Source organism: Chironomus tepperi, unplaced genomic scaffold (genome assembly GCF_022539635.2).
Source record: "Chironomus tepperi strain 1889 unplaced genomic scaffold, CSIRO-AGI_Ctep_v1 contig_177, whole genome shotgun sequence".
NCBI lineage: Eukaryota > Metazoa > Arthropoda > Insecta > Diptera > Chironomidae > Chironomus > Chironomus tepperi.
Window position 1 is genome coordinate 2,601,277 of NW_027226299.1, and position 23,708 is coordinate 2,624,984.

General features: G+C 28.6%; 4 protein-coding genes across 6 annotated transcripts; 2 read left to right on the forward strand and 2 right to left on the reverse strand.

Annotated features, from left to right (window-relative positions):
• Positions 1 to 71: 71 nt before the first annotated feature.
• Positions 72 to 810, forward strand: LOC139089449 (uncharacterized). Its single transcript, XM_070638997.1, has 2 exons — positions 72 to 233; positions 387 to 810. Exons 1-2 carry the CDS (start codon positions 141 to 143, stop codon positions 585 to 587), a joined length of 294 nt encoding a protein of 97 aa, XP_070495098.1. The 5' UTR covers positions 72 to 140; the 3' UTR covers positions 588 to 810.
• On the reverse strand, positions 802 to 3,655 carry Trp1 (translocation protein 1). Of its 2 annotated transcripts, none has more exons than XM_070638995.1 (4): positions 3,381 to 3,655; positions 1,562 to 2,332; positions 1,261 to 1,493; positions 802 to 993 (listed from the first exon to the last, which is right to left on the reverse strand). In XM_070638995.1, the coding sequence occupies exons 1-4, from the start codon at positions 3,420 to 3,422 to the stop codon at positions 909 to 911; spliced, it is 1,131 nt and encodes a 376-aa protein (XP_070495096.1). In that variant the 5' UTR covers positions 3,423 to 3,655; the 3' UTR covers positions 802 to 908. The 2 variants fall into 2 exon arrangements, with proteins under 2 accessions (XP_070495096.1, XP_070495097.1); XM_070638996.1 differs by lacking the exon at positions 3,381 to 3,655 and adding an exon at positions 2,501 to 2,837.
• A 281-nt stretch (positions 3,656 to 3,936) lies between these two features.
• On the forward strand, positions 3,937 to 5,495 carry PIG-U (phosphatidylinositol glycan anchor biosynthesis class U). Its single transcript, XM_070639027.1, has 3 exons — positions 3,937 to 4,143; positions 4,206 to 4,405; positions 4,470 to 5,495. The coding sequence occupies exons 1-3, from the start codon at positions 4,014 to 4,016 to the stop codon at positions 5,418 to 5,420; spliced, it is 1,281 nt and encodes a 426-aa protein (XP_070495128.1). The 5' UTR covers positions 3,937 to 4,013; the 3' UTR covers positions 5,421 to 5,495.
• A 137-nt stretch (positions 5,496 to 5,632) lies between these two features.
• LOC139089473 (hyaluronidase-like) lies at positions 5,633 to 22,547 on the reverse strand. 2 transcript variants are annotated; one of them, XM_070639029.1, is made up of 9 exons: positions 21,441 to 22,547; positions 20,056 to 20,224; positions 19,371 to 19,484; positions 6,911 to 7,214; positions 6,688 to 6,851; positions 6,494 to 6,580; positions 6,133 to 6,244; positions 5,845 to 5,933; positions 5,633 to 5,772 (listed from the first exon to the last, which is right to left on the reverse strand). In XM_070639029.1, the coding sequence occupies exons 2-9, from the start codon at positions 20,115 to 20,117 to the stop codon at positions 5,670 to 5,672; spliced, it is 1,035 nt and encodes a 344-aa protein (XP_070495130.1). In that variant the 5' UTR covers positions 20,118 to 20,224; positions 21,441 to 22,547; the 3' UTR covers positions 5,633 to 5,669. The 2 variants fall into 2 exon arrangements, with proteins under 2 accessions (XP_070495130.1, XP_070495129.1); XM_070639028.1 differs by having other exon boundaries at positions 20,056 to 20,230.
• Between the last annotated feature and the right edge of the window lie 1,161 nt (positions 22,548 to 23,708).

Here is a 23,708-nt window from a genome sequence, read left to right on the forward strand (position 1 = left end):
AAGAATTTTGAATTTAATTTGACCGTTATTACTGATTTTTTTAAGTCGACGAACCCTGTCATTAGTTCAATATTTTCATTCGTGTATAAAAGCAGCATTCCATTAAAATTGCTTCAAAAGTAGTAAAGAACTTTGCTAAGATGGCTCAACAATTCGTAAAAGACTCAATAAGCAAGAAACGTGTTGTGATCTTCAGCAAATCCTATTGTCCATACTGTGTTATGGCAAAAGAAGTAAGTTAAATCTGAAATATTAATTTTCGAGAAAATTCATCACTCATAAAAGTGTGAATCATATTCTTTTTCTGTAAAATAACTAGTCAGGAACTATTTAATGCATTCAACATTATGAAATTCTAATAAATAAATCAAATTTCCTACTTCCAGCAATTCAAAAAGATCAATTTTGATTTCCTTGCCGTAGAAATTGAAGACAGACCAGATTGTCAGGAAATTCAGGATGTTTTGAATGAAATGACTGGTGCAAGGTCAGTTCCACGAGTTTTTATTGATGGAAAATTTGTTGGAGGCGGAACAGATGTCAAGAAACTTTATGAGACTGGACAATTAGCTAAAATGTTGAAGTAAAGGAATCGAATGACATTTCAAAATTTGTGGCTTGTCATTAAAGCCATATCTTAATCTAATTTGTGTCAAATGTGGTTGATAATAATATATGAATTGTGTGCCTCCATGGCTTAGTGAAATTTTACTTATAATTATGCAGTTAATCCTAATTACCAAAAAAAAAAAAGAGAATCTGAATTTGCTTTAGGCTCTAATAAAAAAACAATTAGCTTAATTAATTTTATTTTAAAACTTTTTATTTATATGTTAAAGATTCAAAATACAATTCAGCAGTAAGAATAAATTATTATTATTTTACACACCCACGATTAACATGACTTTCTACTCTTCATCCTCTTCTGCGTCCAATATTTCAAAATCCTTTCCCGTTGACGACCTTTGCGAATCAGAACTCTCTGATTCAGAGCTGAAATAATAGAATTATAGCAACAGATTAAAAATTGAACTTTAAATAGTAAATGAAATATTTTCAAGAGTACTTGTTGATTCTGTTTACATTTCAAGGTTTTGTAAAAGTACAAAGCATTTTACATGAATATTACATGCACTCAAATCGTAATTGCTTGTTGATATTACAATGTTTTGGTTTTAAAATCGATTTAAAACATTGGATTTATTTTAATCCAGTGGATTAGGTTTTAACTTGAACAAAAAATGATCACAGATTACTTACAGTTTCCTCTCCTCATCTCCCTTATTTTCATCGGCAGTAGATTCCGTGACAACATTCCGTTGTCTTAGTGTTGATTCCTCGTTCTCTTTATCAGTTGTCTTTTTACTTTTGGATACATCACTTGCTGGCTCGATTACTTTATCACCTCCTTCGTCATCGCTGTCTTTCTTCTTTTTCTTCTTCTTATCCTTATCTTTCTTGCCTTTTGCATCAGATCCATCAATATAATCATGCTACGAAAGAAATTAAAAGTTGACCTTGTTAGATAACGATATACGCACAAAAAGAATTTTAGACTTACTTTATAAAGTGGCTTAAATGAGTCTAAGAATCCAACATCTTCAGTCAAATTAGGAAGGAACCAGAAGTGATGCTTACCACCACTACATATCCAAATAACACAAAATAGAATAAATCGTACAACGACAAGTGCAAGTAAGAAGACAAGGAATCCAGCTGCAGTCATTGATAAATAGTAGACACCAGTTCTTAATTGTGGTGGCCATAATGGAAATAGACAAATGACGATTGCACCGATTACAACTAATGCACCAAAAATCCAATAAGTCATTGGAATTGGATCATAAATCCACACATATGCTTCATGTCCGTCAAGGAATATTTGTTGTGGATGCATTTCTAATCGAATTTTTCTTTTCTTTTTTTCAGTTATTTTCTCAATTGGCTTTTCCTTTTCTTCCTTTTTATTTTCAGCATGTGAACTCTCAGCATCTGTTTCCTTCTTTTCCTGTTCCTTAATTTTTTCCTTTGTGCGTCCTCCTCTCAATTCCATTTCACTAACCGTCACTTTCTTTGCACGATGAAAGAATTTGTGAACCAACATCATATTCAAATAATCAATTGCAATTTGTCGTGTTGGAAATAAGCAGTTATCGCCCTGAGCAAATTTCGATTCCATCAATGCATCAAGTGCTTTTGTAGAAGTAAAGTATTCAACATTATGATTAAGAAATTTGGTCTTCTTTACAGGAACATTATTGCGTATCCATTTTGCAACTTTATATTCATCTTTACTTGCTTTCTCTTTCTCATCGTCGCCGTCTTTGTATTCCTAAATTACAATGAAACAAATATCAAGAAGAAAATGTAAGTTAAACTTTTGGACCAGCCTTTTAACCTTGAGACTTTTAATGATTAAATTTTATGGTTGAACGAACGACCATGAAAACGACTAAACGGAATTAAAAATTAACACGATATCCACACGTTTTTATCTTACATCAAATGACATTTTTAATGCACAAGATAATTGTATTTAGTTAAACAAATTGAGATTCTTGATAAGATACTTTCGCAAATAATAATCTTAAACTAAACTATTGACTCAACTGCATCTAGGCAGACACACAATATGTTAGGTAGCAGCAATGGTGATGAAGAAAGAATGGAAACCGTTATCGTTTCGGTAGAAATATTTTAGATTGGCCGACTTTTTCAGCGCTGCTTTTTTACGCGTTAAAGCTCAACATATTCATAATGTATGGTTGGCTGTCTACATCACATAGAAAATTTTATAATAGAAAATACGTTGAGTCACTTCCGTAATAAATGATTTACAACTAGTGTGATTAAGTTTTTACATCTTACAGTTCATGAAAGTTCAAAAAGAGATAAATATTTTATGCGCTCAATTACGAGTCATTTCTTATCGCGGTACTTTTACCATTTCTTTCTTTCTATCCCTTCTACCTACTTATAAGCACTCAGTATTTCCACATACATATATTAGAGCAATTTGGTTGTTTACTTGTTTCTATTTTAAATATCACAAAAAAATCATGACGGCTGGATTATTTTGAGTATTGTTGATGTATTATTAACAATTAATAATGACGACTCGTGAAAATAACGTTCATGCAGTCAGTGCTTTCTGGAACATTTTTTTGATGTCATGTTTTTGTTGATGTGTCAATTTTTCTATTATCATAATGTGCAGTTTATTTCTACATTGATTGATAGGTTTATCATACATACGATATGATAGATATAAGAAAATACTAACAGACTAACTAGATATCCTTTTAGTTCCTTTAAAATCCTTTCCAAAATCGTCATTTTGATTTATTTCTTGTATTTTGATATTTTATGCCAATACTTACGTCTTTTTTCTTTCTATTCGATCTCTTCTCTTTTCCCGACATTTTGTCTAGCTGCTTTATTACTTCTCTCTGATTGTATCAGCTTTAATATCGTAAATAATTAAAAATCAAGAAAATTTATTTTTTTTTCGAATTTTCTCTTCTAGTTCCACAGAAAAACTATAATTGAATGTATTTTTTGTTACTAACGAACTAGATTAGGACTATTTTATGTACACAGTTGGTGTTGTTTTTTCAATACTGACTGTTGAAGAAAATAGTTACTCTGTATTAATGATCTGTTTAGGTAGAAAATTAATTTATTTACTTTTTGAATCCACGTCAGTGATGAAACTTTTTTTTTACTGTAAATATAAACACTAGAATTTTTTGCCCCCTTAAGTATAACAAATTTATATGTATATTAATCTCTGTAATTCTGATAATAATATAAATTATCAATTAATTAACATATTTTTACTAAGTTTGTTGCAAAGTCATTACCACAAGAATTTTAAAAAGTTTATGAATAAAATTATTTGACAGACAAATGAGAAGAATTATAGCGTGAAAAATTGTATACACAAGTATACTTTGGAATTGTTAAATTTTGTATTTTGATTAATTTAAGCAGTAAATACAAAATTAGGAGCTATGAACAAGAAGTTGCTGTATAGTATAGTATTAAGTGGTGCCATTCGCTATTTATTATTAATATCTAAGTATTCACAATCAATAAAAGATCATGTTGAAGTGTCGACACCTTTAAATTCATTTAAAAGATGTATGTTTACTCATTGCTTCGCCTAGCTATTGCACATTCATAATGATTTAATTATTTTCTAGTAAAAGAAGGAGTCTTCTTGTATGATAATGGAATCGACCCCTATATTGGTGATATTTTTCATCAAAACCCTATCGTACTGAAAAGCGCAAGTTTTTTGATGGGCACAGTCGGAGAGTATGTTTCCTTAATCTTCATAATTCTGGATCTATTGACAGCGGTTTTCATTTTTTATGGAACAAGAGGCATCTGCAAGAAAAATGTAAGTCATGGACTAAAATCCAGCTGCAGATTTATTAATTAAATTCATCGATTTTCCTTTCCAGTATAACAAACAGAAACTTGAGAAGTCATCATATGCGGAAGGAACTGAAGAAATCCAATTTAATGAGAGTGATACAAATGATGTACCATTTTACTGTGCATTAGCTTATTTATTTAATCCATATTCAATACTTAATTGTGTTGGAACAACGACAACAGTTTGGAGCAACGTAATTCTATCCATAATGGTTTATGCTTTATCAAAGAGATGGAAATTGTTATGCTTATTCTTTTTGGGACTTGAGACGCAGATAAATTTTTATCCTTTCATCCTGATCGTGCCTATCGCACTAGCATTTAGCGAGAATTCTAAATCAAAGAATTTAAGTCGATTGATGACAATTTTGCTGTTTGCCGGCATTTTTGGAGGACAAAATTACATATCATATATGATAATGGGCAGTTGGAAGTTTATTGATTCAACATTTGGATTCATCATTCATTGCCGTGATCTCACACCAAATATTGGATTATTCTGGTACTTCTTTACTGAAATGTTTGATCACTTCCGACAGCTATTTCTCTACACATTCCAATTAAACACAACGATTCTGTATTTAGTCCCACTAACATTGACATTCAAAGAAAGTCCAGAATTTTTACTAACAATTTTGCTATCATTAATTACGATATTTTCATCATATCCATGCGTTGGAGCTATTGCATTCTATATGTCACTAATTCCTCTATGGAAACGAGTTTCGCCATTCATGTCACACAATTTCATCGTTATGACAACATTCTTAGTGACATCAATTCTTGGACCTACAGTTTATCATTTGTGGATGTACGCTAATTCAGCAAATGCCAACTTTTATTTTGGAGTTACACTCGTCTTTAGCACTAGTCAAATATTTTTACTGACTGATTTATGCTTTGCTTACTTAAAGAGAAAGTTCTGTCTGAGCCATGGAGTTTCGTTTGATAAAACCATGAAGCTATCACTGGAATAAAGGAACACAAGACTTTTGTATCGGTTTTCGCCAAAGAAGCAAATAAATAACAAGAGTTCTCAATTTTTAAATTAATTTTGAAGATTTTTAAAATTATTCAAGCTTATTTTTCAAGAGATCAAAGGTTAGTAAGGTAATTTGCTATTCGTACATACATTATATCGTTCAGTACTAAAAATCAAAGTCAATCGTATTTAAATGCTTTAAAAAATTTAAATATATAAACTTTATTTAATAAATTAATTACAATTAAAATCCAACAAAATTCACATGAACACGCATAGAACTAAAAGATTGTGCTACAGGCCCCATCGTTGTGTCCATATAAGTTTGAAGCTTTTCACATAATTTTCTACGAAAAGGAGATAACAAAATTTTCGTTAAGGCAATAAGTTACATTAAATAATAAAGGACAGAAAAGTACCTTGAACTCAAATCTTTCGACGAGCCCCATAGAATGATTCCATTAGCTTTTAAGTTCTTAGCAGTTTGAAATACCATAAATAAATCAGTCTAAATTGCCAATTTCATGATTGTTGTTTTTGGAGTGATTGAGAGGTCCAAATAAGAAGAAGATTTAATAAGATCGATAATGATGGAAGGCAAGAAAGAAAATAAAATTTGGTGAAAAAAGGAAATGTATGATGTATAGATAGAGGGATACTCAATATAGATATGATAGATATGTTGGCATTAGAAAAAATCTCGTTACCTCAGATAAAAAATTTTTAGTATCGATATAAACGTATCGTATGTAGACGTAAGTCTTTTTATTATACATTTTTGCAAATCTCATAGCTTCTTGAATTCGTGCCTTGACCATTCTACAAAAAAATAGATAAAGTAAGGGCATGAAAAAAAATAATATTAAATTTATTCATCAGTCCTTAAAATGATTAATGGATGAGAATGAAATCAAATAGGTAGGAATGAAATTTAGCATGAATCTTCTTTCGCATATCTCATCAATTGGAGCCAATAACATAATAATTTCTTCTCCATAAAATGTTATGAATGAGAGGACGAATGGAAATTAATGATGGAAAAAAAGGAAAGAAAGAAGAAATCACAACCTCTGCCTTTCAGCACTCGACATTTTTTGTTCCGACAAGTACACGGATGGTAATATCAAATCTGAATAACGAAACATCCAATTCATCCTGTTGAAAAAAATAGGAAAATTTGAATATTAATCATTGATAATCATCAGAATTGAAAATGAAATGGAATTGATTGTAATCCATCATAAATTTAGAATTAAATTCACCTATCATTCTCATCGCGTACTTGTTTTGGGCATTCACTTGACTCTTTATTGAAGCAGTATGGAAATGCGTAGTATCCCCATAATGCATTCGGACGTAATTTTTTTGATAAAACTATAGTTTCTTCCACATATCTTTGGCCTGCTGCTTCAAAACGACTTTGTGCCTGAAAGTGACCATTAAAATAAATGAGAAACATTTAAAAAAATTGATTTTTCTCATCACCTCTTGTTGCTGACGTGACTTTGTCCAAAATGGATGTCTCTCACGTTCAATTTGTAACGATAAATCTTTGTACGGTGTTAGAGATCCAAAATTTTGACGAAAAATTGGACGCCATGACTCAAAATCTATAATTGCTAGACCTCTATTATTTACATCCGGTATTATATCATCAACTGCAATTTTGTACTCTTGTAGATGCCTCACGAGATCTCCCTCCTGTGGAACTCCACCATTCCTTCTTTCGAGATTGTTTCCAAGTGCAGGAAACATCCCCGGATCGTACAAAATGGAAATTATGTTACCTCTAAATGCAGAGAAGGGGAATAAAGGGAAGCAGAAGAAGGAATGTTAATAAAATGCTACAAAATGGCCAACTCCATTAGCTTAATTGAATGTTTAATTGCCAAAAATCGCATACCATTTTATTGTATTTTTCGTACTCTTCGCATTTTTTATGGTCGATGCTTATAACGACCATAAGTAGAGGCAGAAAGAAGTTAAAAAATATGAAGCCAGAAATTTTTGGAGAAATGTTTACGTTATTACTTTTACCATATCTCAAAAATAATTTATAGCATTCCTTCAACATTTTATGGAGATAGAGGATTAGCTCCTACATTATATTGATATTAGTATCGTTTCTTGACTTGATTAAATCATTTTTGAGATTCTTATGATAAGTTCTTTTAGCAACTTTTCAACATTACTTGACTTCCAAAAAAACAATCATTTAATTTGGCATAAAAATATGATTAAGATGGTAAATAAAAGTTTTTGCTTCTCATCCTGCAAATTTATTTCACATTTTTAATTTGGCATTAAAATAATTTAATTTCCTCATTGTTTGCTCATAATTTTAATATCATGGAAAAATCGCGAAATAAGTAAATACAATTATCATTTGCGTTGAAGGCAATTTTGTTCCTTTATCAACGAACGACGAATTAGATGAGGAAAAGGGGAAGAACATTTAATTTCATTATAAACAGATTAGCGGAGGGATTTTTGATTCCTTTATCAGCAGACAATAACTCTATCTCAATCTCGCTCTCGACATTAAAAAATAAGTAAATAAATTTGAGCTAAAAAGTAACGATGATGACGATGCACAAAAAATCATATCGAGATTAAACATTTTCCGGCTCCATTTTTTATGATATATGGAAAATGATTTTCCTCATAAACGTATGAAAAGCACATAAATGATATAAAAATTATTATTTTTGTTTTCCTCTTTGAAATTTTTATTGCTAACAAGCGCAAAAGTTGGGGGATTTTAATGAGAATCAACAAGACAACAAAATGTTTTTAAATGATTTTTTGAGCATCTGGTAATTTTCAATGATGCTGAGACTGTTGAATAAATATACTAAGAAATTAATATTCTTATTCATTTTGCTTGTTCATTCAATTCAAATTGGAAAAATATGTAGCAGTAATTGTGGCAACAAGAGGATGATGATGAAGAAAGCATACGAGGAAATAGCTTAAAGGGTTTATTGGATGTAAAAGCGCATTTTCATTAATATCCGATGTAGAGTTTTGTAAATTTTCAGTATGTGGTATCATATTGTACTTCATAGCAGAATATATTCATATGGTCTGTTTTATGAAGAGGATTAAAATTATTTGAAAATCGTGGTCATCATATTAAAATATACAGAACATCCATAGACCATAGACAGAACTTCCGTAAATCTACTCAATTCTTTTTTTAAATCTTTATTACCCAACTAACTCGAAAAAATTAGCAGACAGTATTTCTTTACAAAACGTTCAGTCAAATGAGCAGCAATGAATCTCGAGAAAAGAAAATCTCCCTTAAAATGAGATATTAAGTTAGTTGAGGAAATATGATAAGAGGAGCTCATGAAAAAAGGATCAAGATTGAGTTTACTCATGTAGAAAATGAATGTAAATACTTGACTGAAAAAATATTTATTTTGCAGTAATAGGAGTATATGAATGCATGCATATAGGAGGTTGATGAATTTATGATTCATTGTATAATCAAATTCTTTTAATTCTTGAGTTTGAAAATAATAGAATGAGCTTGATTGAAATTCCCTTAATTCATTGGTCTGTGAAAATTTCTTGTTCGTCAGCTTGTGCATTTTAATAAACAATATGTTGAATTTATGTCCTGTATCATGTGAACATATATGCAAAAATTTTATAAAAAAAGAGGAAGCATCTGCAATGAACTTTTATTGAGATTGCTGAAATTAGAGTAAAATATAAAAAGAAATGTTTCCCACTCTTTAATGAACATATGCATTCATACATGATGTATTCATGAGAATACTAAATATGTTTAATGGAATTTTGTTTGCTTTTTAATGAAGTATTTTTTTCTTCATGTTTATTCTGAAAATGGTTGAGAGATTGAAATTAAGTGCTCTATGGACTCCACATTATGAGATTTTAATGGAAAATTAATTTTTTTTTTCATAAATCTAATTTTCTTGAAATTTGTTAGCAAATCTATTTACTTTGAAAATATTGATCCATATTTTTACATCCGATAATTCATGTTAAAAAATATCCTCTATTAAAATTTTAAAAAAGATGAAGACAAGTAACCTCTAGCCTCAATTCACCTTCGTTAGTAAAAAAAAAGAATTTTTTTTACCGACCTTCCACAAAACAAGATTTTTCTCTTACAACTTAATTTAATTATACGCCCATAAATAGGATGAATTCATGCATGAATGCATTTAAATCAACTTTTTATCATCCTCTCTACTCAAAATTAAAACTCAATGCAATCAGCAAACAAATTGTAAAAGGTTGGGAGAAAAAAGGAACCAACAAAATCAAATTTAATTAAAAATGCAAATAAAAAGGTAGAAAAAAAATTCTTAATAAAATTTTCTTCATTGAATTGAATTTCATTTGGCATCATCAGCAATATTTTTATCATTAGCATTTGAAGAAAAGGCAATTGCTGGTATATATACTAACGATGAAAGATTGAAGCCACCTGACATTACGTTAACAAATTATTCATAACTGAAAAGAACGAAAAGTGAAAATTATGAAAATGAAGAGGTAAAAAAATTGAGAAACTCAATAAAATTCTCGGGGAAAGAAGTGATTTTTGTTCATGAGAAATAGCACAGATGAAAGTAAAAGAGCAGACTTATGAGATATGAAAAGTAAGAGTTATATCCTCGATTAAGTTATTAGTCAGTTGAAAATTGCTCAGGTAATTGACGTGATTAATTTTTCTGTGACAGTGAATTCTCGTTAAACATTAACAGCATTTCTGTAGGTCGCACGATAAAATTTATATAAATTGAAATTCCAATCATCACAAAAAATCAATTTGTCTATGACACGACAACATGAAAATTAAATATTGAATCCACCAAAGATAGGCACACAATACTGCTGATTGGCATCGTACATATGCCATCTGAATACTTCTTTCATATCTCAATAATATAAATTTGAAATTAAATCGATTCATATTTTTTTCGATTCATGCTTTGTGCCCTTTCTATTAAAGAAGAAGAGAGTTTTCATTCAAATTTATGTATAGATTTGAAATTGACATTTGCAGATACTCTTTTTTTCCTCATTTTTATAATATTTTTTGTGTGCACTTCCATTCGATTATTTAGTACTCATTTTCTATATTCAGATAGCATCGCATTGTCAAAACATATTTTTATGTCCTTATCTCTTCCATTAAGATTGTAATTTAGGAAATGAAAAAAAGAAAAGATTTTGTCTATCCATTCACTTTTCATTCCAAAAATAATGTTCAATGTGCATTTGAATCATCATTATTGTAAAAATGCGAGAAAAATTTTAAAAAAGAAATAAAAGAAAATTGGAGATGAAGAAATGAATAAGAATGACTTGAATCAAGATATTTTACTTTGTGTACGTTTATTAAGAAGGAAGGAAGGAGATTTCATCAACTTCTCTGGTCACGAAAAGCAATGCTGATCGAGTTTGGTTCATCTGCGTTTCATAAAGGAATTTCGCGTAGCTTTACTTTATCTTTACAATTATTTGACGTTCTCATCTGATTATTTCGCTTTGTGTTTTTATAAGGTATGCAAATCTCATACAAGGTATGCAAAGCTTCTGCAATTCTTTAATTATTTCCTAAACAGAAGTCGAAAAAGATTTCTTAAAGTATATTGAACTCTCAATAAAAGAATATTTAATAGATTATTAGCTTAAAATACCAAGTAATCATTACAAAGAACGAAATTACATCCTGAAGTGCTTAAACCTTGTCTAAAAATAAATATCTTTGAAATGTTTTTATGTCATTGCTTTTCTTTCACATACCATGAGTACAATAGGGGAATTTGAAAAAGAAGATATCCTCTGAAGTAGCTTGAAGCATATTTCTAGCGATTTTCTCTTCATTTTTATTTCTTTGTCTATTTGAAGCATCATAAAGTGATTTCTGTTGAATATTGTAAACGATTTTTTTCACGTTGTTTTGAATTCTATGCACGTGTGAATTTTCATTTTTGAAATCTTGATTTTTCTTCTTATCGACATTTAGAAAGGCAATTTAGGGTGGAAAAAAAGTTCAAGGGGTGCAAGCTAAAACAGTTCCCATTGTGAATTTTTATAAACATTAGCTCAATAATTGTTATTGAGATGAAATTTCTAAGAAAAACTTAATTTTATAACATTGAATCAAATTCAAAATTTCTTGAATAATTGGTACTGATTTTTTTTCCATCTAGAGCTTCACCTTTGATGAAACAGAATAATAAATGAAGCTTTTGTTATAAAATTTCCACGAGTAAAGTGACACGTGCTTCATTATTTGTAATTTTCCATAGAATCAATTTAAAAATGTTATTTTAAAAAAAATAATTGAAAATTCTTAAAGTTTTTATAAAGTGTTGAGATGTTTACAAACTTTTTGTTTAATGGAAGTGCTTTAAAATTGAAAACATAAAAAATGAGATTTTTCCTGTATTAAATTCAGAAATTAATGATGTTTCCTGTTATTTGTGACATTTTGAAAACATGAGAGCACTTTGATGTTACAAAATCAAATCAATAACAACAAGAATGCTTGAGAAGAACTCTAATGAAAGTATGTTATGACAAAATGACAAATAATTGCTTTTATTTCATTTATTTTTCCAAAATAAAAATTTTCCCTCTTCTTTATAATAACATAAAGTTTAAGATAAATTTGCTTTAAATCTAAAAATAATCTTTAAGCGAACAAAAAATTGAATTTATAATATATTCTTGATATTTTTTGTTATCATGAACTTGAAGCATAATATTGAAGAAAAATCCTGAGAAATATATATTGCTGTACGGATGTTCCTGACGTACAACGGTAATGAATCTAATCAATTATTAAATTTTGTTTGCTTCATTATGAAATTTAAAAATAGCATCAAAAAAATGAAATATTATTATAAACTTTCAAAATTGTCACAGATATTAGAGAAAATCATAAAAAAATTGATTGTAGATTCATTTTTCTGTCACATACGAAATGATATCATAAAATTTTTTTTTATTTGTCTCATTCATAAATTTATTGCCTCCCTCTTTTTGTGATGAAAAGCTGAAAAACTCCTAAAAAATACGATGAACGAGGAAATTCAAACACGTTTCTATACTTTATCAATCAAAGTCAAAGTGTCATTGTGAAAAAATTGATAAAAGATTTTTTTTTTTCGAAACTTTTTGTTCATTTGATGAAAATTAATTGCAGTTTATGTCTTCTGAGTGTAAAGATACGATACCTTGGAGACCAATTATCGTCAAAAACTTTTTTAACTGACCAAACATAAATCTTTCTCATATTTCTTGCCCATAAATTACTACTCCAAGAATGAATCTAAAGTTCTTTTGTAGTTAGCATAAGAAAATTAATCACAGGTGAATTAGTAGAAAGAATAAATTAGTCTAAGAACACATGCATACTTGATTTTGTAAACTAAAAGCAATCAACATAATTAATCGCTAGATAATTTATATTATTCATCTTTCTAGTTTTACAAACAATGTTAAGAACTACATACATATACACGCAACCACTTAAGGTCACGAAAGCTTTATTCTTTAAGTAGTTTTGTCTGTATCTTTTCATTCATGTTCATTTTCTACCCGTTCTGTTTACTCATATAAAGATAAAAGTTCATACAACTTCTTCTAAAGTATGTTTTGCTATTGTTTACCGATAAACACACAAAGAAGATTAAAAGGAAGTAAATAATTTTATGAAGAGGCATTTTCATTGATTTCGCATCGGAATTGAAATTAATTGAAGATGAGATATTCATTTACCAAATTAACAAAAAAAAAACTCTTGGGAGAATTGTAAGCGATTGAGATTTAATGAGTATAAATTGTATCTCAATAATTAATGAGTTATACTTCAGGATGAGCATTTGCTATATACTTCAGTTATTTAATGTCTCTTGAACTAAAAAAATAAATGATATCAAATCAATTGAACATGCTTAGTGATTAAGGTTTTTAAAGAATACAAACGAGATGAAGAGTTCAGGTAAATTTTCTTATTTCTTGTGGAAAAATCTGGTAAAATATTCTTGAACTTTTAATTTGGAATTTAGACTTGATGAATAATTAATTATTAAACTTAAATTATTCTGAATAAACTGACATTTAGTTTTCAATTAATTCCATTTTTTAAGAATCTACCGTTTTTAATTAATAATCAGTGATGAGGATAGACCTGCTGAATCTCATTCTCGCACTAGTCATTTGTTAATTAAAACCGATGTTAATATTTAATATAATCGAAATTGAAAAGTCCTGTTGTTTGTGAACGTTTGATAAGGGATTAAATTTAATTAAATTAAGACTATCCAATTTTTGATGGACTAGTTTTATACAATTCTCTTTGACAGCTTATTTATAAACATATTTACTCGAACATTATCACAAATTATTTTATAAAAGACTTTTGTTTGAAAAAATATCAATTTAATTTCATTTAGAGCTTAATTAATTATATTTTTAATAAAAACTTCCAAAAATTTTCTAATCTTTATTAATTTTGATAATATAATTCTTTACTGAATTCCCGTTTATTGCTGAATTTTATATAAAAGAATTTCTTCTCATTCATAAAAAAGTTATTTTCTTAGTTCTCCTAGTTCCGCTTCGCATATTCAGTATAACAGCGTGCCAACATTTGTAAAAGTATCAAGAAGAAAATTCATCATAGAAAGTGGGAAAACGGTGTGAGGGGTAGAAAAATTAATTACCTTACGATTTGTTTTGGCAATCACCTTCTTCTTCCTTCTACTCGTTAGTAATCAAAAGAGCCTGTACTTTTATATTGATAGAAAATTAATTTTCTTCTTTCCAAGTCCATTTGCTAATACATACACTTAGCAACAGAAATACGAAATGCATAGAATATCCTTTGAAAAAATCAATCGCCAGGAAGGAAAGAGGTGTTATTTACGCCTTTTCTCTCGATTAGAATTCACGTGATTTAAAAGAAAAAAAGTTTTTCTCATTCCAATTTATAGATGGCATGTTATATTGTGTTAATTTATACAGCATGTATGAAAATGTAATATCACGTAATGTAAGACTAATTAAGAAATTATAATGAGCAAAGTCTAAGTTTACGTACAAGAAAGTTTGAGGAAAAGTTTTTGATAAAAGCATAAGTTTGAAAATGAACATCATGAAATGTGAAAGATCATCAGAATATGAAGAAACCATTTATTTTTAAAAATACTTTAATACGCTTACAAACTTCACTTGCTTTATGAAATACAAAACTTTTTAATTAAACTTTAGTTTTCAGTCCAACACCTATAAAATATTACGGGTGTGCTGGGTAAACGAAAACTTTAGGTTAATTAAAGGTAGCTAATGTAAGGTTGTGTTTAAAAAAACAAATTTTTGTGTGCTTATGAATAACTTTCTCGCAAAAAATCTATGTGTAATTAATTAAAAATTTTATGTGCAAATAATCTGATAATAATCAGCAATAAATAAAAATAATATCTTGTAAATATACAAACAAGGAATATGAGGTAAAAAGTACATAATTCCAATCTTAAATTAAAAGTGATATTTCAAATTATAATTCATTATGAATAATACATAATGCAACATAAAAGAAAACTTTTTCACGAATTTTAAAGTAAGTAAAAAAAGGCGCCAATTAAAAGTAAATTTCCTCCTGAAGGAAAATTTATGAGTTTTTCAAATCAACCATCTTTTGCCAAGATCGACGGAGTTTAATTAAAAAATTCCATCTTTTAATGGGTGCGTGAAAGTAAAAGTAAGAAGGTAGCACAAGGTAATGAAAATTCATAAGCTAAACAAACAATTTGTTATCATACGGTTGGAAGCTAAAAAAGGAAAAAGTTCGTATACAAGATAAAAAAATTCTCCATCAACTTTATGCCTGCTAGCAGTTTTTTTGACATAAAATTATATTTGCCTAATAAAATTTTCCTTCACATTCATCTTGTCGGCAATTTTTTATGCAAGATTTAAAAATGATTTTCCCTTAGACATGGAAGATGGAAATTGATTGACTTTATGGTGATTCTAAATGGAGGATAAAAGGAATTATTTTTAGGTTTATTGTAAAAGTAGAGCAGCTTAAGGTCCTACTTCTCGCGCCAACTTTATTGGTTTTAAACAGCTTGATATAATTTTCACAGGCAATAACAGAAAAGCCATTAACAACATTTGATTATGATGAATTTATAGAACTAAGAGGTCGTAACTTTATTATTTGAGCATACTTTTTTAATGTGAAATTTTCGAGCTTATAGCTTAACTTCGGTAATTAAAAATTCAAAGTATGTACATCTCCAATTCATTTACAAAATCAATTAAATGTATACTTATAGAAATTAAATCTTTACCTGATCTCTTAAATTAATTAAAAGCTTTTGAAATATCCAATTCATGATACTATTAATTCAATTTTCTCTTTTATTTTAATATGGACTAATCTATTCAGTAAAGAAGATCTCGTCACGTTCTTCTTTCATCATTCATTCATTTAATTTAATTAAACTTTTTTCAAACCTTCAATGGGAAAAAAGTTTCGATTTTAAAATGCAATTCCAATTTTTTTCTAAACCATTCTATTTCCATTATTGAAAATTCTGGTTATCTCAATTGAATTTTTATTTGCTTTTCAAAATTTCGAATCTTCCACGTTCTGTAAGCTCTTAAAAGCTCATTGAAAACTAAGCAGTACGGAAGAGAAAAATCAAATCATTTAACTGATTAGAAACTTGAGATAGCTTATATCCTTAAATAGGATGAGCTTGCTGCATTTTCTAAGACTATTCAATAGAAAAGAAAGAGATTAATAGAAAACTATAGCAACAAGCTCCAATCATCAGTGATGCATTAAATATATCGGACTATAAATTAAAATAATAATAAAATGGAAAATAAATGAGAAAAAAATTCTATGAAATGTAATGGGCAAGCAGCAATAAAAGCAAAATGAAGGCGAGAACATTGTTTCACTAATTGAATTGACTTGCGTTTGCTAGATCAAAGATAAATGGGAATAAATTTAATTTAATTACGAAATGCTTTCACAATGACATCACTGAATGATCTAAATTGAAGTGCGGGTTTTTGAAGATGAATAAGAAAAGATGTAAAAAATCGTATAATAAAGATTTTGCACGCACTGATGAGAAATCTCATTAAAATTTTGATGATCAAACATAAATTTTCGTTTTCTTTCTTTTTTCCCTTTATATTCACATCTAAATGTACTTTAGACATTGAAATTAATTGGTTTTTGAAGAATTAAGGTGTGAATGAGTCTGAAGTGAGGATAAAAGATGAATGTCTGGTCCTTTAAAATTCAATTAGTTCTGACTTTTTGAATGTGGATTCGATATTATATTTATTTTCTATCTAAATCGATAGACAAAACATTCCTCGTTACTGTTCACATTCTTATCCTTTATTCAATCATTTTGAAAACAGATATTTTCGAAAATTTGTGAATTCCAATATTAAATGACCCTTTGCAATAAATTACACGGCCAGATTATCATTAAATATTCAACAAAAAAGTCTTTATATCCGCACATGGGTGCATTTAATAAAAACAGAAGGAATCCTATGAAATTATCAACCATTTTCAACACTTGCTATAGTTTTCCCCCATCTTCATCGCCACACATTCAATTATACAAAGGGCCTTTTTTGCTTAAAAATCATTTCATTTAAATTCAAAATATATTATTATAATTCTCACATACACCATGCTCTTGACACAGTAAGAGAACTAAAAGGAGTACTAACTATTCAACAATATTCATATAAAAGACATTACATCATACAGTCATTTAGTTACTTGAACATTGTAAAAGAGGATGTGAGAAAAGAAGGAAACTAAAATACGTGAGTTTTCTGAATTAAACTAGTTTGTAGATGTGATTCTTATCTTATGGAAAGAGCTAAAGAGTGAGAGAAGGAGTACGAAAAGAAGAAAAAAATTGTACGAGAAGTGTGATGATGATGAAAAGTAAACTATTGTAAGTCATTTCAAGTTCTTATAAGCATTTACAAACGATGATGAAAGCTTTTCGTGATTGTACTGATAAACGCTGCTTGAATACTTTGCTTTTTATTCATAGCGAGACTATAAATTAAATGCAAAAAATAGTATAATGAAATAAAGTGTTAAAATTTATTTCATTCACATTTAGAGATTGTTTGTGAAAGTGTTGAGCGAGATCAACGTTCTTCAATAGTAATGCAAAAACATTATTATGCAACATATGTAATAGCATACTGCTGCTGAGTTTGTTGGTTTACTACATGATTTCTTTAAAGCTCCAATGATGTTTATAGTTTGCTTTTATCTCAGATAATTGATCTTTGCTCTTCTTATCGAAATCATGTCATGCATGATTTGCATTCACTCAGATCTTTATGAAATACAATATGAGATTTGCAAGCTCGTACACGTACATATAAGAGATTGTGGTGCAACAGGAGTTTCTTTATGTCAATAAATTATTTCATAAAAATCAATCGATAAATCAATTACCAGCTTACCACATTCTCACATTTCAACAGTATTACCCTTACTAGAGAGTAAATGAATAACGTATACATGATCGCGATTAACCTTAATTGGCTTTTAATTGACATTGATATGTGAAATCAATAAGAACGATATCATTTATTACAATCTATGTGAATTAATTGCACTTCAGTGTAGAATTTTCAATCTACATGAAAGTGCAAAAAGGCATTGAAAAGTTAACAAATGACCATAAACTTGAAATATAATAATATATGATATATGAATGAACGACGACCTTAATTTAAGAAGAAGAAAAGTTTTTCATTTCTTCTTTGCTTTTCTCACTTTTCAATGTCACAATACATGAACCGTTTATAAAAATAAAGGAGAAAATAAAGTTTTTATGCCATCCTATTTTATTTTTATATCGACATATAAAAATGGATAAGGACATAGATAAATAAAATGTATTGATTACCCTCATCATTGTCTTCTTCGTCATCTATTTCTGGTTTTCTTTTTATATCTTATCGCACAAGTATCAAATGAAGACTTTTATCTCAAAGATAAATCGAAATTGAAGATTTTTTTCTTCAATTTAAAAAAAGGGTTTTTGCTCTTTTATTGATGATCTCCTCGAGGCTATCAGTTTAATCAATATCATATATGTATGTGGGATTTTTCTTCTTGTAAAAGTTGGAATATGATACAAGTATACCATTAAATATATATGCATGAATATCATCCCGCATAAAGAACAAATGTCATATCCATATATATTTTTATATTTACTGATAAAATTTGAATGTCCACTTAAGAGTTTTTTACTTAGCTTCGGGAAAGGTTACGACAGTAAAGTATTAGAAAATTTCTTTATTGAATTAATATTGGGCTTTGTTATTATTATTTAGCAGTTTTATGGCAGTAGTTTTGGAATGAGAAGAATTGTTATAAGTGAAAAACTTTCAAAGATCAGCAAAATATTTGCCTGTTTTGATTATTCGTTAAAAAACATCCAAATACCATAGATTAGAATTCTATCGATCACGTTTTGATTGCAGAATTTATTTCCTAAATTTTAATCTTATTGCTGTTTCGATTGGACATAAATTTTTATAAGTCAGTATTTTGCATTTTCTGACAGACATAAATTTTTAAATATAGACATCTTATGACCACTAAAACTCATGCAAATAAAATGTGTGTTTATGTCTTATGGTAATAACTTTTTATGCTGTACAATTTCAATTTATTAGAACCAGTTTAAATCGATTCAATTTACGAGATTAGAGTTGCATTATTGCTTTTAATCATGTCGATTTCTTTTTGGCAAATTTATTACTTTTATGGTCTGGAATTCGAATCTACGTATTACGATTTCAATACCATTACAGGAATCAAATTCCAATAACTTTATAAATATTTAGCAAAATTTTCTTTACTCACTGAAAATTGTCATAATCATTTTGCCGGATGCCAAAGGATGTAACAGTGTTGTTGAACAATATCTTGTGCTTCCGACACATGAATGATGGTATGTTCCAATAAACTTCCATTGAGCTGTAATATTAAACGAGAATGTTATAAGAAAGAGGAAAATTAAAATGAAACACAAATGAAAATAAAATGAAATTTTTTCCGCATATTGAAAATTCTCAGTAGCTTCAAATTGCAATATTTTTCTAAAGAGAAGTCAACCATTCATTCATTGTAAATTAAAGGAATTTCAGATATGTAGCAGAATAAAATTACATTCCTGATTTGACCGAACGAGTAGTTTTTAAATTGTTCAAATTGCCTTAAATAAAAAGGAATTTCCATTAAATGTAGCTGAATTTTTTTTGTGGCTTTGACAAAACTAAATTAAAAGTTTTAAAATTTTTCTATGTTACCAATGGAACTGGAATTATACTGAAATTTTTCGCTTGTAAAACCCAATGTGAAATTACTTTGGTTTTTTAACACAGCAATTATGACCAAATTGTTGTTTGGATTTCTGAAATAATTTCAAATTGGGTATAAACGACCAGAACTAAAGTAAAAGAAAAACAATTTTCGTATGAAAAACTTTTATTAACACACTATGAGAGATATCTGCATGTTATATAAAATGGAAGAAAAAAATGCTCACCTTACTATAGCCAATTTGGCCAGCAAGAACAATAAACTGCTTCTAATTAAACTTATTCGCATTGTTATTGATATTGATATTTTTAGTGTTGCTGCTCTTCTCTTTTATTCAATGATTAAAACTTTTCCTTTCGCTTGCTTATTGCTGCTGTTTTCTACTGATTCCTCTTCTACTTCTTCAATTTTCACAGAAATTGGTCGATGATAATGGAAAAAAAGGAAGAAAAAAATGTGAAAAAATATAATATAATCGGCCTTTTGTGATATGAGGCTCAATCGCACCAAACATTCATTCATGATGAGAAAAAGAACAAAAGGGAAGTTGAAAACAAAAGAGCAAAGTCGCATAAAAAGAGCAAATTATGTGAGAAATATTTTCCTTTCTTTCTTCCTCATTCTATGAACTGAAGCACATCGAGGGAGTTAAAAACTTTCGCCCTTTTTCTTCTTTATGCTAGTTTGCTTTGATCTTAGCACACTTCTTCTTTATTTCTTTCACTTTTATAGCTTATTCTCTTCCTGCTGATATGGGATTATAAGCTGCTGAAAAAAGAACGATGAAAAGCTGCTTGTGTCAAGTGTTAGGTAACTAAAAATGGGTTCAAATTTTTATCCCTCGATCTGAATGGATTGAAATTTGTCAGAACGAGGCTTACAAGAATGATAAAGTATCTTATGAACTTTTAGTGTGATTTAAATAATTTATCAATTTCGAAATTTCTATTAAATCATGTCTAGAGACTAATATGTTCTTAATGAAATTCAATAATAAAATTACAAGTCTCCAATTTCCGGTGTAAGAACATTTTGATTGCTCATGAAACCTTCCAAGTTCTCCAATAACAATAAAGCCCAATATTATTTACATTAATACAACTAAAGCTATTTCAATTATTTCTTTCATGTGAGTAACTCAATATGACCTGACTTAAATAATTCTTGATGAACTTTAAATTTAAAATTCATATATTTTATTCTTCCAATAAATAGCCAACCCAAATGCAATTTTAATTGAACACATACAGTTTCGATGCTATCAAGGTCAAACTTACCGAACATTCACATCCACATTCTTTCAAAATCTCATTCTTTTATTTTTAATTCAAATTATATGCTTTAACATGACTTTAATATGAAAGTAATTTTTTGACTCAGATATTTCCATCATTCGTATCGATTTTGAGAGAATCACAGTCAATATTTACAATCAAGTTATTGCCATCGGCATCTACCACCACCAAAAAAGGTCATTGTTGCTACGATAACATCTGAATTACGTAATCTTAAAGCATAAACAGACCAAGCTTTTTATTCAGCATTCATTCACTACTTCATTCATAAATGAAAAGAATCAACAAGCATCTCCATTCATCACTGTTCACTTACAGCTGTTTGATCGATTCGTTGATAAATCAATTTTCTAAGTATCGGTCATGAAGCACTTTAAAATTTTATTATTGATGTTTATCTTTTTATTTACACTTTTTATTCTATTTAATAAATCGTACAATACTTCAAATGGCACGAGTCAATTTGAATGAACTCAGTAGACGACTTGTCTGGCACTATTGTCATGTATTATTATTATTATTTTGATTTCTTCAATTCTATGCTTTTTATTGTTATTATTGTATCTTTTTTTATATTATTATGTCCTTACGTTCCTCCTCCTTTCACTTTTTTCTCTGGCAGCCAACCACAGAATGTATGCAAAAAGATATAAACTGGAAAATGGGCTTTATATTAAGCACTTGACTTATGTAATTGTGTCATTATTTTGTTAAGCCCCCTCACTGTCTTTATCTCTTTGTGTTTTATGCTTTTTACCACAACTTGCTTGCGAGCTTTCCTTAAAGAATAAAACAGAAATTCATTACACTCCACAGATTCTCTATCTATTTTCACTAAGTGTCACAATATTTTTTGTCTATTCTGTATTTACGACAATGATAGTATTAAATATTAAGCCACAGCAAGTGATAATTTATGATTTTTATGCACACAGCATGAAAGCTTTTTTCTTTGCTTTCAATGGACAACTCAGAATTTATTCCTTTAATTTTATTCTTCTTTAATGCTTGTTTTTTTACGAAAATAAAATATAATATGATATTCTACGACCAGAACTCCCGACACACTGTCTAATTAAGTAAGCGATTACTAAATGACGAGTGTAAAGAATGTGACTGAATATATACACTACTATGGCTTGCCTGCTCTTTCTTTCACTTTCAATGATAGTATTGTATGCATGTGACAACAACAAATTTATATGTTATGCGATAAAGTCTCACGATAAATCTGCACAAAAAAATATAAATAAATAAATATCAAAGAAGTAAGCCCGCAACAGCTGACGGCAAGTAATGTGATGTATTCACTGAACTACAATATTATGCCATTGAAGCTTATTTTCAATAGACTAGTTAATTAAAATTTCTAATTTTGGCATTTATATACTATTTAAACCTGACTCTTTTTTTACGAGTATTTCATGATTAACACCCGAAAATGGAAATAAAATATAATTGTATTTTATATTCGTTCAATGTTTACCGACTTTTCGACTGAATGCCAAGTAAATAAGCTTTGATATTGTCATAGCTACGGTTCTGTATTTTTCATTTTGTCTCTCATTCACTCAATCTACTTTGTTCTCTCCCTCTCTCTCTCTTCGGTTTCTTCTTTCCACTTGCTTATTTGCTTTTTGTTACAAATTAAATTCACATTGACTAATTAATAACAAATTTTTTCTACTATTTTTTTATTTATTATTATTTACTTGTAATCTGCTAATTTGGAAGCGATGGCGTAACGGTTAGCATTACGTGATTCATTTGCCACAAAATTATTCATTCAAGTATAAAATTGAGTAAAAACCTCTGTTGACATATTTAATAAGACAATTAATCTTCCAAATTATAATGCAATGTTTAGGAAGTAAGCAATTTTCAAATTAATCTAAACTGCAATTTTGCTGGAAAATTTGTGAATCATTACAATGCATTAGTGAGAAAGTGTATTATTCATAAAAAAGAATCATCAATTTCCATTGAGATGAATGTATTAAAACTCTGATGACTTTTTGATTAGTTTAATCGCCAACAATTTGCATATCAACACCTAAAGTCACATATTTGCATGTTAAACAATAGTAATAATGTCATTTAGATGAATTTAAATGCCCACATGTTTATTTTTTTCAAATGTGTTATAGGAAATAAAGAAATAAGCAAAAAGTTTTACATAGATTCATCGATGATGCTCTTGACTTGCTAATTATGTAAATGAAATTATTAGGAAGTTGTTAATGTGCCATAAATTTATGATTTACGAGCTTTTTATCGAGAATTATTGTAATTTTATTTATTTATTTTTCCCATGGATTTTCATTATTTTTTGTGTTATGAAATGACATGAAAAATCGCCATTAATATTTTTTCTAATGTAAAAATAGTACATCCATGTCATTACCAAAAAATTTGATTAATTAAGCAAAAAAAAAATTAGCTACAAGAACGAATTATGCATAGATAGGGGTTTTATTTAACAGTTGACGTGTGTAAGAAAATTAGCAATTTATAACAATTCAAAATATTCGGCAGTTATCAGGTGAAAATTTATTGGGTTTTTTGGATGTCAAACAAATGTTTT